The sequence below is a fragment of the Salmo trutta genome, chromosome 2, assembly GCF_901001165.1.
Source record: "Salmo trutta chromosome 2, fSalTru1.1, whole genome shotgun sequence".
Classification (NCBI taxonomy): domain Eukaryota; kingdom Metazoa; phylum Chordata; class Actinopteri; order Salmoniformes; family Salmonidae; genus Salmo; species Salmo trutta.
This window is the reverse complement of record NC_042958.1, coordinates 51,325,000-51,340,614: the sequence shown is the minus strand read 5'-3', so window position 1 is coordinate 51,340,614 and position 15,615 is coordinate 51,325,000. Positions and strand designations below refer to the sequence as shown.

Below are 15,615 nucleotides of genomic sequence, written 5' to 3'. Positions count from 1 at the left end.
GAGTGAGAGGTGCTTCGGAGCCCAGTGATTGGCAGTCAGGAGAAGGGAATTATAATATTCAGCCCAAGGGCACTACGGGCCACTTTGGCCGCAAAAGGCATGGATTTTTTTAGGGGGCATTACAGCCACACAAGGGGGATGCCGCCAGGAAATTCGAGGATCGGTGAGAATATCAAGTGCTTGTCAAATTGTGAATGAGAGACTGATGAAGTGTGTGCAACCTGCGCAAGAATCAAAGCAGAGTTCATGCCTTTCATGTGACTCTTTACAAATCATAATTAAAATCGCATCATGCAGCCTTAGAATGTTTTAAAAATCAAAACATATAGGCCAGCGTTTGAATCACAACTAAAGTTGCATAAATAACTCTAAATTAAGCATATAGGAGGACCTGTTTCTTTGTTAATGCACTCCTTTTGTTAACACATTCCCTCAGAAATAAATATAAAATAATGTCAAGGAATTCTAAGCAAATTGTCTGCTAAATGAACTAGTGTAGCACACAAGCATATGGCATAGCCAGAGGGACAACTCAGAGTATTATATTCTGTTCTTCTGAAATAGACTACATTTTCTTCATATCATGTTTCTTTAGACCTGTTTAAAATAAATAATGGACTTATTGTGATGGTGTAGGCTATATTAAATGTATGTATTAATATGTAGATGTTCCACTAGTCTGCATCAGTGGCTTGTAGTCTATGCGAGGAAGCCAGGAGATGCTAAACGTATTCATGTTAATTAATGGTAAATTACCATGAGACCGGCAGTTATTTGCTTGACAATCACCAGCTGACACAGCCCTAGTCCCACCTGATCTTGCCTCCTCCCGACTGCCTTCCATTTTTGAAGACATTTATTTTCAATGTTAGAGCAGCCACTAGAGCGTCTGGTCAATATAATCTGTGTCAATGATCATAGCAATGAATGAACGGCAGATCTTTTGCATTTCGTCATCACAAACCTGACATTCTTAAAGAGAGTGTAATATGTTCAATGCAATGCATCTCAATAGGATAATAGTGAGGCGCATGCCGACAAAACTGTGGTTATATGTAGAAACAATCAAGCCTCAACTTGATAAATCAACATATTCCCAAGCAACTGGGAGAGGGTGAGCAATCCATTTCGTACAACAGTGAACCAATCAGTTTGTAAACAGTGCAGCAACACGAACCCAACAGATCATGGCCTCCGTCAAAGCAAAGGACAAAGGGCAACTTGGAAATGCAATCGAGAGTAATGAACAGTTAAATGCTCTCCAGGAAAACAATACTAAAATTCTCAGTGCCCACCAAAACTAACAAACTGCTACAATCTGTTGTTAAAAAAGTAGATTGACAAACTACTGAGCAAAGGGTCTGAATATTTACGTAAATGTGATATTTCCATTTTTTATTTGTAATGCATTTGCAAAAAAAATCTAAAAACCTGTTTTTTCTTTGTCATTATGGGGTATTGTGTGTAGATTGATGAGGGGGAAAAACGACTTAATCCATTTTAGAATAAAGCTGTAACGTAACAAAATGTGTAAAAAGTAAAGGGGTCTGAATACTTTCTGAATGCACTGTATATGTCAATAACTGTCCTATGGATGTGTGTGTACTTGGGTGGGTATGTGTGTGTATATGAATGGATGTGTGAGGGAGGTGTGACGAATGGTGAATTTCAATACGCGTAGGAAGGCGGGAGAGAATGGGTGAATGCATAGGGTATACACAAGTATACCAAACATTAGGAACACCTTCCATTTTATTTATTTTCATAGCCGAGCATTCAGAGGTCGAGACAGCAGGTGCGGTAGAGAGAGAGAGAAAGAGAGAGAGAGTCAAAAACAGCACTTGCAAGCCTGCTGTAAAATGGGACTTGCAAGCCTGCTGTAAAATGAATGTGTTCTGGCCAAATTAGGAGAGGACGTCAAGTCATTATTATTCCTTGTTTGCCATTAAACATAGTTAAGATCCAACAGTGGTTATTGGCGAGAGTGAAGATGGGCTCTATCTGAGGGATCGGGATGGGGGAGCTGGGAGGGAATCAGACACTTCCCTGAAGTATGTGTGCTGCCTCCACTCATCTCACTTTGGTCTCTCAGTGCACCCAATAGAGACCCACCAGGCACTATACGTTAATTCACAAAGTATTGCAAACTGACCACAGTATTTAAGTGGTAGTCTTTCTCCAATGTATTTACAATGACACAATCCACAGATTTTTGGTACAGTACAGTCGTGGCCAAAAGTTTTGAGAATGACACAAATATTAATTTCCACAAAGTTTGCTGCTTCAGTGTCTTTAGATATTTTTGTCAGATGTTACTATGGAATACAGAAGTATAATTACAAGCATTTCATAAGTGTCAAAGGCTTTTATTGACAATTACATGAAGTTGATGCAAAGAGTCAATATTTACAGTGTTGACCCTTCTTTTTCAAGACCTCTGCAATCCGCCCTGGCATGCTGTCAATTAACTTCTGGGCCACATCCTGACTGATGGCAGTCCAATCTTGCATAATCAATGTTTGGAGTTTGTCAGAATTTGTGGGTTTTTGTTTGTCCACCCACCTCTTGAGGATTGACCACAAGTTCTCAATGGGATTAAGGTCTGGGGAGTTTCCTGGCCATGGACCCAAAATATCGATGTTTTGTTCCCCGAGCCACTTAGTTATCACTTTTGCCTTATGGCAAGGTGCTCCATCATGCTGGAAAAAGCATTGTTCGTCACCAAACTGTTCCTGGATGGTTGGGAGAAGTTGCTCTCGGAGGATGTGTTGGTACCATTCTTTATTCATGGCTGTGTTCTTAGGCAGAATTGTGAGTGAGCCCACTCCCTTGGCTGAGAAGCAACCCCACACATGAATGGTCTCAGGATGCTTTACTGTTGGCATGACACAGGACTGATGGTAGTGCTCACCTTGTCTTCTCCGAACAAGCTTTTTTCCGGATGCCCCAAACAATCGAAAAGGGGATTCATCAGAGAAAATGACTTCACCCCAGTCCTCAGCAGTCCAATCCCTGTACCTTTTGCAGAATATCAGTCTGTCCCTGATGTTTTTCCTGGAGAGAAGTGGCTTCTTTGCTGCTCTTCTTGACACCAGGCAATCCTCCAAAAGTCTTTGCCTCACTGTGCGTGCAGATGCACTCACACCTGCCTGCTGCCATTCCTGAGCAAGCTCTGTACTGGTGGTGCCCCGATCCCGCAGCTGAATCAACTTTAGGAGACGGTCCTGGCGCTTGCTGGACTTTCTTGGGCGCCCTGTAGCCTTCTTCACAACAATTGAACCGTTCTCCTTGAAGTTCTTGATGATCCGATAAATGGTTGATTTAGGTGCAATCTTACTGGCAGCAAAATCCTTGCCTGTGAAGCCCTTTTTGTGCAAAGCAATGATCAAATCAAATTTATTTGTACAGCCCTTCTTACATCAGCTGATATCTCAAAGTGCTGTACAGAAACCCAGCCTAAAACCCCAAACAGCAAGTAATGCAGCTGTAGAAGCACGGTGGCTAGGAAAAACTCCCTAGAAAGGCAAAAACCTAGGAAGAAACCTAGAGAGGAACCAGGCTATGAGGGGTGGCCAGTCCTCTTCTGGCTGTGCCGGGTGGAGATTATAACAGAATATGGCCAAACTCTCAGACATACAAATCCAGACGGAAAATATTTACACAAGATGCAACCTAATATCACACAGTCAAACTCTCAGTCATTTAGTAAGTTCATCATTCTGCCATTTAAAAAAAATATATTATTCAATTGCCTACCTGCAGTTATATTGCAGGTGTGTTACCGTCAGTTAGGTTATTCAAAAGTCTTATATTTATCATTCTGAACATTTACTACAACTCAGTTGTATGATTTAATTAAATGATGACGGCACGTGTTTCCTTGCAGGTAACCATGATTGACAGAGGAAGAACAATGATTCCAAGCACCACCCTCCTTTTGAAGCTTCCAGTCTGTTATTCGAACTCAATCAGCATGACAGAGTGATCTCCAGCCTTGTCCTTGTCAACACTCACACCTGTGTTAACGAGAGAATCACTGACATGATGTCAGCTGGTCCTTTTGTGGCAGGGCTGAAATGCAGTGCAAATGTTTTTGGGGGATTCAGTTCATTTGCATGGCAAAGAGGGACTTTGCAATTAATTTCAATTCATCTGATTACTCTTCATAACATTCTAGAGTATATGCAAATTGCCATCATACAAACTGAGGCAGCAGACATTGTGAAAATTAATATTTGTGTCATTCTCAAAACTTTTGGCCACGACTGTACATTAGTGGAGTAGGAGCTTAAAATCCCTAAAAAGTACAAATAAGTACTTGCTTTATGTTTTCTGTGTGTTCTCTCTTAAATGTTTGCTCAGTCTACATGTTCACACGTTTTATATACAGTACGTAATGTATGCAATAACTATGTATTCATACTATGACTCTTCCATATACATGGGATGTCCATCACCCTCATAAGGCATGTCTGCGAAAATGTTTTATCTGGTTCTTCAATGACAGTTAACTTTGATTCTATACAAGTAAAGGCCAACAAAATACAACTTATTGCATGGAATGTGCACAGGCTTCATTTGAAGAGATTGTCAGCAGATGTGGTTTTCCTGCAAGAGCTACACTTAAAAAATGAGAAGATGAATATTTAAAGACGAGCTGGGTTGGAGAGACTGATGCTGCCACCTACTGTCGTAACAGCAGAGGTATAGGCATCCTGATAAATACGACTACACCATTTTCCCTTACATCCCAGCACCCGGACCAAGAAGGACGTTTTCAACATTTTTAATTGTACCTTACATGGGGAAAAATATATATTGATTAAATTGTATATCCCCCCAGGGGCAAACTTGGCATTTTTAGATACAATTCAAGCTATATCAGATCAAACCCAGACAGGAATTATTATTTCACAGACATAGCTATAAAAAGGCTAATTCAAGGAACCTCCAAAGAGGCTGAAAAACTTAAAATCGCTACAAATATTTTACAGGACACCTTGCGATTATTATTCCCTACTACAAAAAAGTCTACTCCTTTTTTCTCAATGTAATAAAAGCTGGTCAAGAATTGACTATTTATATTATTTCCAAAAATGCTCTCTACAATTTACTGGGTTAACCACTCTGGGCCAGTGGGACGCTTGCGTCCCACCTACTCAACAGCCAGTGTAATCCCGTGGCGCGATATTCAAATACCTTAGAAATGCTATTACTTCAATTTCTCAAACATATGACTATTTTACAGCATTTTAAAGACAAGACTCTCGTTAATCTAACCACACTGTCCGATTTCAAAAAGGCTTTACAACAAAAGCAAAACATTAGATTATGTCAGCAGAGTACCCAGCCAGAAATAATCAGACACCCATTTTTCAAGCTAGCATATAATGTCACATAAACCCAAACCACAGCTAAATGCAGCACTAACCTTTGATGATCTTCATCAGATGACAATCCTAGGACATTATGTTATACAATACATGCATGTTTTGTTCAATCAAGTTCATATTTATATAAAAAAACAGCTTTTTACATTAGCATGTGACTAGCATGTGACTAGCATGTGACTAGCATTCCCACCGAACACTTCCGGTGAATTTACTAAATTACTCACGATAAACGTTCACAAAAAACAACAATTATTTTAAGAATTATAGATACAGAACTCCTTTATGCACTCGCTATGTCCAATTTTAAAATAGCTTTTCGGTGAAAGCACATTTTGCAATATTCTGAGTAGATAGCCCGGCCATCACAGGCTAGCTATTTTGACACCCACCAAGTGTGGTACTCACCAAACTCCGATTTACTATTAGAAAAGTTTGATTACTTTTGCTGTTCTTCGTCAGAATGCACTCCCAGGACTTCTACTTCAATAACAAATGTTGGTTTGGTTCCAAATAATCCATAGTTATATCCAAATAGCGGCGTTTTGTTTGTGCGTTCAAGACACTATCCGAAGGGTAAAGAAGGGTGACGCGCCCGACGCGTTTCGTGACAAAAAAATTCTAAATATTCCATTACCGTACTTCGAAGCATGTCAAACGCTGTTTAAAATAAATTGTTATGCTATTTTTCTCGTAAAAAAGCGATAATATTCTGACTGGGAGTCGTTGTTTTCGTTCAAAGAGAGAGAAAGTAAACATGGTGTCGGCTCGTGCACGCGCCTCCAGTCTCATTGTCCTCAGATCGACCACTATCCAAATGCGCTAATGTTTTTCAGCCATGGCCTGCAAAGCCACCATTCATCGTTCTGGCGCCTTCTGAGAGCCTATGTCACGTTATGCCAGAGATCCCCTGTTTTGGTTAGAGATGATCAAGAAGGCCAAGAAATAGTCAGAGAGAGCACTTCCTGTTTGGAATCTTCTCAGGTTTTGGCCTGCCAAATGAGTTCTGTTATACTCACAGACACCATTCAAACAGTTTTAGAAACTTTAGAGTGTTTTCTATCCAAATTATATGCATATTCTAGTTACTGGGCAGGAGTAGTAACCAGATTAAATCGGGTACGTTTTTTATCCGGCCGTGCAAATACTGCCCCCTATCCCCAACAGGTTAAAAAATCCATGATAGCAGGTCATACTCCGGTATCATGCATAATTACACCGACAAATGCATTTAGTGACAGAATATGGAGAATAAACAGAGCACATCTTCAAGACCCGAAATGTAATAAATGCGTAAGGCCAGACAAAATTGATTCACTGTTTAACAGATTTCCCCCCCAGAAAGATGAGGCGAGCGAGCGAAAACATGAATAAAATAAAAGGCCTTGGGTATAACACTACAAGCATGGCACACCTGTATTTGGGGAGTTATTCTCTGCAGATCCTCTCAAGCTCTGTCAGGTTGGATGGGAAGTGTCGCTGCACAGCTATTTTCAGGTCTCTCCAGAGATGTTTGATTGGGTTCAAGTCCGGGCTCTGGCTGGGCCACTCAAGGACATTCAGAGACTTGTCCCTAGGCCACTCCTGCGTTGTCTTGGCTGTGTGCTTAGGGTCATAGTCCGCTCTGGAGCAGGTTTTCATCAAGGATCTCTCTTTACTTTGCGCCGTTCATCTTTCCCTCAATCCTGACTAGTCTCCAAGTCCCTGCCGCTGAAATACATCCCCACAGCATGATGCTGCCACCACCATGCTTCACTGTAGGGATTGTGCCAGGTTTCCTTCAGACATGTCTCTTGGCATTCAGAACAAAGACTTCAACCTTGGTTACATCAGCCCAGACAATCTTGTTTTTCATGGTCAGAGTCCCTTAAGTGCCTTTTAGCAAACTCCAATCATGTCATGTGCCTTTTACTGAGGAGTGGCTTCCGTCTGGTCACTCTACCATAAAGGCCTTATTGGTGGAGTGCCGCCGAGATGGTTGTCCTTCTGGAAGGTTCTCCCATTCCCACAGAGGAACTCTGGAGCTCTGTCAGAGTGACCATCGGGTTCTTGGTCACCTCCCTGACCAAGGCCCTTCTCCCCCGATTGCTCAGTTTGACAGAGGAAAAGAGGACGCAAATCAGGCTGCCTTTGAGAATCCTTAGGCAAGCGAGTAAACTCCCACTGCCATCAATTGTACTTGCTAACATGCAATCATTGGAAAATAAAATTGATGACCTACTATTACGATTATACTACCAATGAGATATTAAGAACAGTAATATCTTATGTTTCACCGAGTTGTGGCTGAACGACGACAAAGATAATTTAGAGCTGGAGGGATTTTCAATGCACCAGCAGAACAGAGAGGCTACATCTGGTAAGACGAGGGGTAGGGGTGTGTGTCTTTTTGTCAATAACAGCTGGTGGTCGATGTTTAATATTATAGAAGTCTTGAGGTATTGCTCGCCTGAGGTAGAGTACCTTATGATAAGCTGTAGGCCACACTATCTACCAAGAGAGTTCTCATCTGTATTTTTCGTAGCCATCTATTTACCGCCACAGACCGATGTTAGTACTAAGACCGCACTCAACCAACTCTATAAGGCCATAAGCAAACAAGAAAATGCTCAACCAAAAGCGGCGCTCCTAGTGGCCGAGGACTTTAAAGCAGGCAAACTTAAATCAGTTCTACCAAATTTTTACCAGCATGTCACATGTGCAACAAGAGGAAAAACAACTCTAGACCACCTTTACTCCACACACAGAGATGCATACAAAGCTCTCCCCCACCCTCCATTTGGAAAATCTGACCATAATTCTATCCTCCGGATTCCTGCTTAGAAGCAAAAACTAAAGCAGGAAGTACCAGTGACTCGCTCAATACGGAAGTGGTCAGATGACGCGGATGCTATGCTACAGGACTGTTTTGCAAGCACAGACTGGAATATGTTCCGGGATTCATCCAATGACATTGAGGATTATTCCACCTCAGTCATCGGCTTCATCAATAAGTGCATCGACGACGTCGTCCCCACAGTGACTATATGCACATATCCCAACCAGAAGCCATGGATTACAGGCAACATCCACATCGAGCTAAAGGCTAGAGCTGCCGCTTTCAAGGAGCGGGACACTAATCCGGACACCTATAAAAATTCCCGCTGTGCCCTCAGATGATCCATCAAAAAAGCAAAGCGTCAATACAGGATGAAGATTGAATCCTACTGTACCGGCTCTGACACACGTCGGATGTGGCAGGGCTTGAAAACTATTACAGACTACAAAGGGAAACCCAGACGCGAGCTGCTCAGTGACGCAAGCCTACCAGATGAGCTAAATGCCTTTTATGCTCGCTTCGAGGCAAGCAACACTGAAGCATGCACAAGAGCAACAGCTGTTCTGGATGACTGTGAGATAACGCACTCCGTAGCCGATGTGAGTAAGACCTTTAAACAGGTCAACATTCACAAAGCCGCGGGGCCAGATGGATTACTAGGACGTCTACTCAAAGCATGTGCGGACCAACTGGCAGGTGTCTTCACTGACATTTTTAACCTCTCCCTGACCGAGTCTGGAATACCTACATGTTTCAAGCAGACCCCCATAGTCCCTGTGCCCAAGGAAGCAAAGGTAACCTGCTTAAATGATTACCGCCCCATAGCACTCACGTCGGTAGCCATGAACTTCTTTAAAAGGCTGGTCATGGCTCACATCTACAGCATCCTCCCGGATACCCTAGACCCACTCCAATTTGCATACTGCCCCAGCAGATCACGCAATCTCAATCGCACTCCACACTGTCCTTTCCCACCTGGACAAAAGGAACACCTATGTCAGAATGCTGTTCATTGACTATAGCTCAGCATTCAACACCATAGTGCCCATGAAGCTCATCACTAAGTTAAGGACCCTGGGACTAAACACCTCCCTCTACAACTGGATCCTGGACTTCTTGACAGGCCGGCCCCAGGTGGTAAGGGTAGGCAACAACACATCTGCCATGCTGATCCTCAACACTGGGGGCCCTCAGAGGTGTGTACTTAGTCCCCTCCTGTACTCCCTGTTCACCCACGACTGCGTGGACAAACACGACTCCAACACCATCATTAAGTTTGCTGACGACACAACAGTGGTAGGCCTGATCACAGACAATGATGAGACAGCCTATAGGGAGGTCAGAGAACTGGCAGTGTGGTGTCAGGACAACAACCTCTCCCTCAATGTGAGCAAGACAAAGGAGCTGATTGTGGACTACAGGAAAAGGCGAGCCAAACAGGCCCCCATTAACATCAACGGGGCTGTAGTGGAACAGGTCGAAAGTTTCAAGTTCATTAGTGTCTACATCACCAACGATCTATCATGGTCCAAACACACCAAGACAGTCGTGAAGAGGGCACCGACACAACCTTTTCACCCTCAGGAGACTGAAATATTTTGGCCCCAGATCCTCAAAAAGTTCTACAGCTGCACCATCGAGAGCATCCTGACCGTCACTGCCTGGTATGGCAACTGCTCGGCATCTGACCATAAGGCACTACAGAGGGTAGTGCGTACGGCCCAGTACATCACTGGGGCCAAGCTTCCTGCAATTCAGGACCTATATAATATGCGGTGTCAGAGGAAAGCCCATAAAATTGTCAGAGACTCCAGTTACCCAAGTCATAGACTGTTTTCTCTGCTACCGCACGGCAAGCGGTACTGGAGCGCCAAGTCTAGGACCGAAAGGCTCCTTAAAAGCTTCTATCCCCAAGCCATAAGACTGCTGAACAATTAAACAAATGGCCACCGGACTATTACATAGACCCCCCCCCCCCCCCATTTGTTTTGTACACTGCTGCTACTCGCTGTTTATTATCTATGCATAGTCACTTCACTCCTACCTACATGTACAATTTACCTCTAACCTGTACCCCCGCACACTGACTCGGTACCGATACCCTCTGTATATAGCCTCTTTATTGTTATGTTATTGTGTTACTTTTATTTTATTTGGTAAATATTTTCTTAACTCTTCTTGAACTGCACTGTTGATTAAGGGCTTGTAAGTAAGCATTTCACGGTAAGGTCTACACTTGTTGTATTCGGCGCATGTGACAAATAAAGTTTGATTTGATTTCAGACAGGGATGTCCTTTCTCCCCCTCCTGTTTGCACAGGCAATTGAACTGCTTGCAGATAGAATTAAACAGGCCCCAAATGTAACAGGTATCAGTATTGGCAAACATGAATAGAAACGTAACTTATTTACTAAAAATCTCCTGATATACCTCACTAATATTGAAAACTCAATGTCCCCCTTGTTAAAAATATTTTCGGAATAATCGAAAATCTCAGGATATAAAATGAACGTGGAATTTTTTTAATAATGGCAATAGGAAAAATAATAACTCATGATTTACAGCAATCCTTTAAGTGGACAACAAAAAATATTAAATACTTTGGATGCTTAATAAGTGACAACAAACAAAAAATATATAAAGATAATGTTGTTGAGTAATGAAATAACGTTAAGGCAGATCTAATTAAATGGAAAAATCTCCTCATAAATCTTACAGGTAGAATAAACATCTTTAGAATGGCATGGCTCCGAAAGTTAATATTTATTTTCAGTAATACCAATTACCCCACCGAAGACATTCTTTCAAAAAAGTATACATGTCCCTAAATCTGAGGGTGGTTTTAACCTCCCAGATTTGGAATTGTATCAACTCACAACCCAAGGCTTTTACTTGCAACATATTATTAAATGCACTAAAGAGGAAGAATGGGTACTTATTGAAGAGGTGCATGCTTTCCCCAGAATCTTCTCAGGTGTCTGTTTTCAAAGGATGGAGCTAAGCACGTTAACAACGTCATAGTTAACAACATTATGACATGGAAGAAAATTAAACGGATCCTACAAGGACCAATATCACTCCCTAAAAGCACATCCCTTTGGATCAATCCTTGGCTTTTCAGAATTCACCGACAAATTGGCCCACATGGAAAACTAAAGGCATAGAAACCGTAAATGATGTGCTAATAGGAAATACAATTATTTCCATGACAGAATTAAAAAGCAATTTTGGACTGACCAACGTAGACATTTTCAAATATTTGCAACTTAAGTTTTATATTACAACATTTTGACCTGAAAGCTTTTGGACATCAGAGCAATCCTATTTGAGACAGAAAATATACTAATATGATAGGTAATTTATACAAAACCTTGCAAAGAGCCTGTCCAACTGACAATCTCTTAGAAAAAAATATTAACTATTGGAACCAAGACATAGAAAATTACACAGTTAACTCAAATGTACGCTTAATCCAGTATAAACTAATGTATAAAATGTATTATACAAATTCTACAGCACAACGTCAGAGTCATGTCTTAAGTGTAAAACTAACAGTGACTCAATGACACATGCCTTCTGGGAGTACTATAAAGTCCAAACGTTATGGGCGGAGTTAGAAAGTGGGCTGTCAGAAGTTTTACAATATACATTTACTTTTAATCCATCTATCTGCATATTTCAAGACATGGCATATTGGGTTGCAGTGAGATACTCAATGGGTTGAACAATATTATTTTTAGCACTTACATTGAAAAAGCTATTACTTAAATACTGGACGAATCAAATGCTTTATTATTATTTTTGAAACTGGCTACAGACAGAAATGTCATAACACAATTTGAAGTCAGTCTTACAAGCATTAGAAACAACATTTGTATGTGGGTACGATTGGAACATGTGGGTCTGAGCAAGTGTGATGTCATTAATGTTGGTGGAAATGTATGCATGTAAATATTGTTAGAATCAAATGTTTTAACTTTTAAATATTTGTTTAAAAATCTGGCTACAGACAGAAACAACATAATGTTGGTGGAAATGTATGTCAATGTTAAGTAGGTTTATTGTGTTTTTGTTTGTCAACAAAAAAAGAAAAGTGAAATAAAACATTACAACAACAAAAAGGAAAATAGAGCTTTTACACAATGTAGGAACCTAATATTCCACTAATGACTTTGTAATTTCAATGACAGGTATTCGTATCAACATCTTAGCTTTTATAACAAACTGTCTTTACAGTGTTGCATATTAGTTTCTGGGGCAAAACATGCGTTTCAAAAGTAGCTAGAATTCATATAGGCTGTATCGCAATCAATAAAATAAAAAACGTATTTTCTGGTGCTCCTAAGTTATTGGGAGAACCAGTGCTACCAATAAAAATAAATAATTTAGAACCCTGCGTACATCACACACATCACACACACACATTACCCATACAATGGAAACTACCACAATAAGAATAATGTAGCTGCAGAATGTAAAGAGAGATGGTGCATGAGTGTGAGTGAGTATGCGCAGTCTATATATATACACAGAGAGAACTCTAGATAGTGTAATGGCAGGTTGAAGTGTTGAGATAAAGCCAAGCACAAATACCTCCCCGGCCTCTTACCCTCTTGTCTTTCTCCTGTTGTCTTCCTCTCTTAGTCATTTTTACGTTATTTCTCCCCCTCTCCTTGTCCTTTGTCAAAATCAATATAATCTGATCATTAATTCCACATGACATCTCATTGTTTGCTACTATGTTGTTTGACCTGCTTGGTGTGTTTTTGGTTGTTGTGATGGGGGTCCTCTTCAAAAACTACAATCAATCAAATCAGCCATACTGTACACACACACACACACACACACACACACACACACACACACACACACACATACAGAGTTTACTGGTTCTATTCACATACATACAGTCTAAGCACGCCCTCCAAAGTCAAGTATTTTCAGGTTGACATCCCGTTGACCGTGTACTGAGCCTCGTGACTAACCGGGGATGGGCTGCCACATTCACACCGCCTTGCACAATAGGTCACCGACCCTCACTAACAACTGTCCGTTTGTTCACATCACCAACTGCCTGGTGTGTCTCTCTTAATGTCTATGGTCTGTCTGTTTATTAATGTGTGTCACAGTATCTCACCAAACAACATAGTTGAAATATCAATCAACTAATTATCAGTGGTGTAAAGTACTTAAGTAGAAATACTTTAAAGTACTAAGTTGTTTTTGGGGTATCCGTACTTTACTATTCATATTTTTGACAACTTTTACTTCACTACATTCCAAAAGAAAATTATGTACTTTTTACTCCATACATACTCCGTTACATTTTGAATGCTTAGCAGGACAATAAAATGGTGTAATTCACACACTTATCAAGAGAACATCCCGGGTCATCCCTACTGCCTCTGATCTGGTGGACTCACTAAACACATGCTTCGTTTGTAAATTATGTCTGAGTTGGAGCATGCCCCATGCTATCCGCAAATAAATTAAAAAACTAGAAAATGTGGCCATCTACTTTGCTTAATATAAGGAATTAGAAATGAATTATACTTGTACTTTTACTTTTTATACTTAAATAAATGTAATTGCTAAAATATACTTTTGATACTTAAGTATATTTAAAACCAAATACTTTTAGACATTTACTCAATAAGTCTTTTACTGGGTGACTTTTACTTGAGTAATTTTCTATTAAGGTATCTTTACTTTTACTCAAGAATGAAAATGTGCTACTTTTTCTACCACTGCTAATTATAGACCTACCATATTTTTGATAAATCTTTAAAAAATATATATATGTATTTTAGCCTAAGCACTTACCTTCGTCTAAGAGCCGCTCCAGGTGAGTGAAGATGCCAGTGAAGTTGGGCAGCGAGCTCATCACCTTCCGGTCTGTCATCAACTGCATCAGGTAGTCCGGGCTGGGCCTTGGTCTGGGTCTTTCCCGGACCTGCTCACTCATCTCACCGACCATTGTCAAACTCACAACTCAAGTTTACCAGCCAAAATCAGGGCCGACGCTCTAGAATGACGCTTAACAAAAAATGATACTTTTATTTTAAAGTTATGTCCAAACTGCTTCCTCAAGCCCCAGCCTCTTCCGATTCTGAGATTTGGCACACAGCGCTCTGAAAAGGGGAAAGCAATAATGCGAGGCGATTTGTAAATATATATATTTTTTAACTTCGCTGTGTTAGATATGCCTAAAGTCTAGTTAAAGTTAGTTAGTTAGTGTTTCCCGTTGCTTTAAACTAATTTTCTTCTCCGCAGTTTCACAGTCAGATAGGCGTTCCCCAGTAACCGCTCACGCTCTCTCAGTGTCCGCGACACACACTTAGCCACTTGTTTTCTCCGGTTTACGCCTCCTCGCTCATGTCGAGTGTGTTGGTATTCAGACCCTGTCATATGACCACACATCACACTGCAAGAGAAGGAGAAATAAGGAGAGAGAGACCGAAATGGGGAAGGGGGTGGTACCAGAGAGAGCTGCGCGTCCCCGAAGATTGGATTCAGATTTAGAAAATGTATGGAGGAGAGACAGCGTGCTTGTCATCTCGCGTCTGTCTCTCCTCCCCCACATCTCTCTCTCTCACACACACATAGGGATAGTGCCTTCAGAAAGTATTCGCACCAATTGACTTTTTCCACAATTTGTTGTGTTACAGACTGAATTTAAAACGGATTAAATTGAGATGTTATGTCACTGGCCTACACACAATACCCAGTAATGTTGTTTTTAGAAATTTCTACAGATATATAAAACATTTCACGACCTTTGTTATAGCAAGCCTAAATAAGTTCTGCAGTAAAATTTTGCTAAACAAGTCACATAATAAATTCACAATAATAGTGTTTAACATGCTAAATGACTACCTCATCTCTGTACCCCACACGTACAATTATCTGTATGGTCACTCAGTCGAGCAGTGAATTTCAAACACAGATTCAACCACAAAGACCATGGAGGTTTTCCAATGCCTCACAAATGGTAGATGGGTAAAAAAAAAAGTAAACATTGAATAGCCCTTTGAGCACGGTGAATATATTAATTACACTTTGGATGGTGTATCAATACACCCAGTCAATACAAAGATACAGGCATCCTTCCTAACTCAGTTGCCAGAGAGGAAGGAAACCGCTCAGGGATTTCACAACGAGGCCAATGGTGATTTAAAAACAGTTACAGAGTTTAATGGCTGTGATTGGAGAAAACTGAGGATGGATAAACAATATTGTAGTTACTCCACAATACTAACCTAAATGACAGAATGAAAATAAGGAAGACAGTACAAGCTGTTAGCAACAAGGCACTAAAGTAATACTGCAAAAAACTTGGCAAAGCAATTAACTTTTTGTCCTGAATACAAAGTGTTATGTTTGGGACAAATCTAATACCACACATTA

At 40.8% G+C, this 15,615-nt stretch overlaps 1 protein-coding gene across 4 annotated transcripts in view; it reads right to left on the bottom strand.

The window, feature by feature from the left end:
- LOC115156663 (protein quaking-B) overlaps positions 1 to 14,690 on the bottom strand; it is a 42,018-nt gene extending 27,328 nt beyond the window's left edge. For 3 of the 4 annotated variants that reach the window (XR_003868303.1, XM_029704208.1, XM_029704220.1), the window contains exon 1: positions 14,032 to 14,185. Coding sequence is in view for 3 of the 4 variants with exons in the window: in XM_029704208.1 (XP_029560068.1) it covers positions 14,032 to 14,185 (154 nt within the window). In the remaining variant the exon portion in view is untranslated. Of the gene's footprint in view, positions 1 to 14,031 lie in introns of all 4 variants that reach the window. The other variant, XM_029704199.1, reaches the window with a different exon arrangement.
- Positions 14,691 to 15,615: the final 925 nt, after the last annotated feature.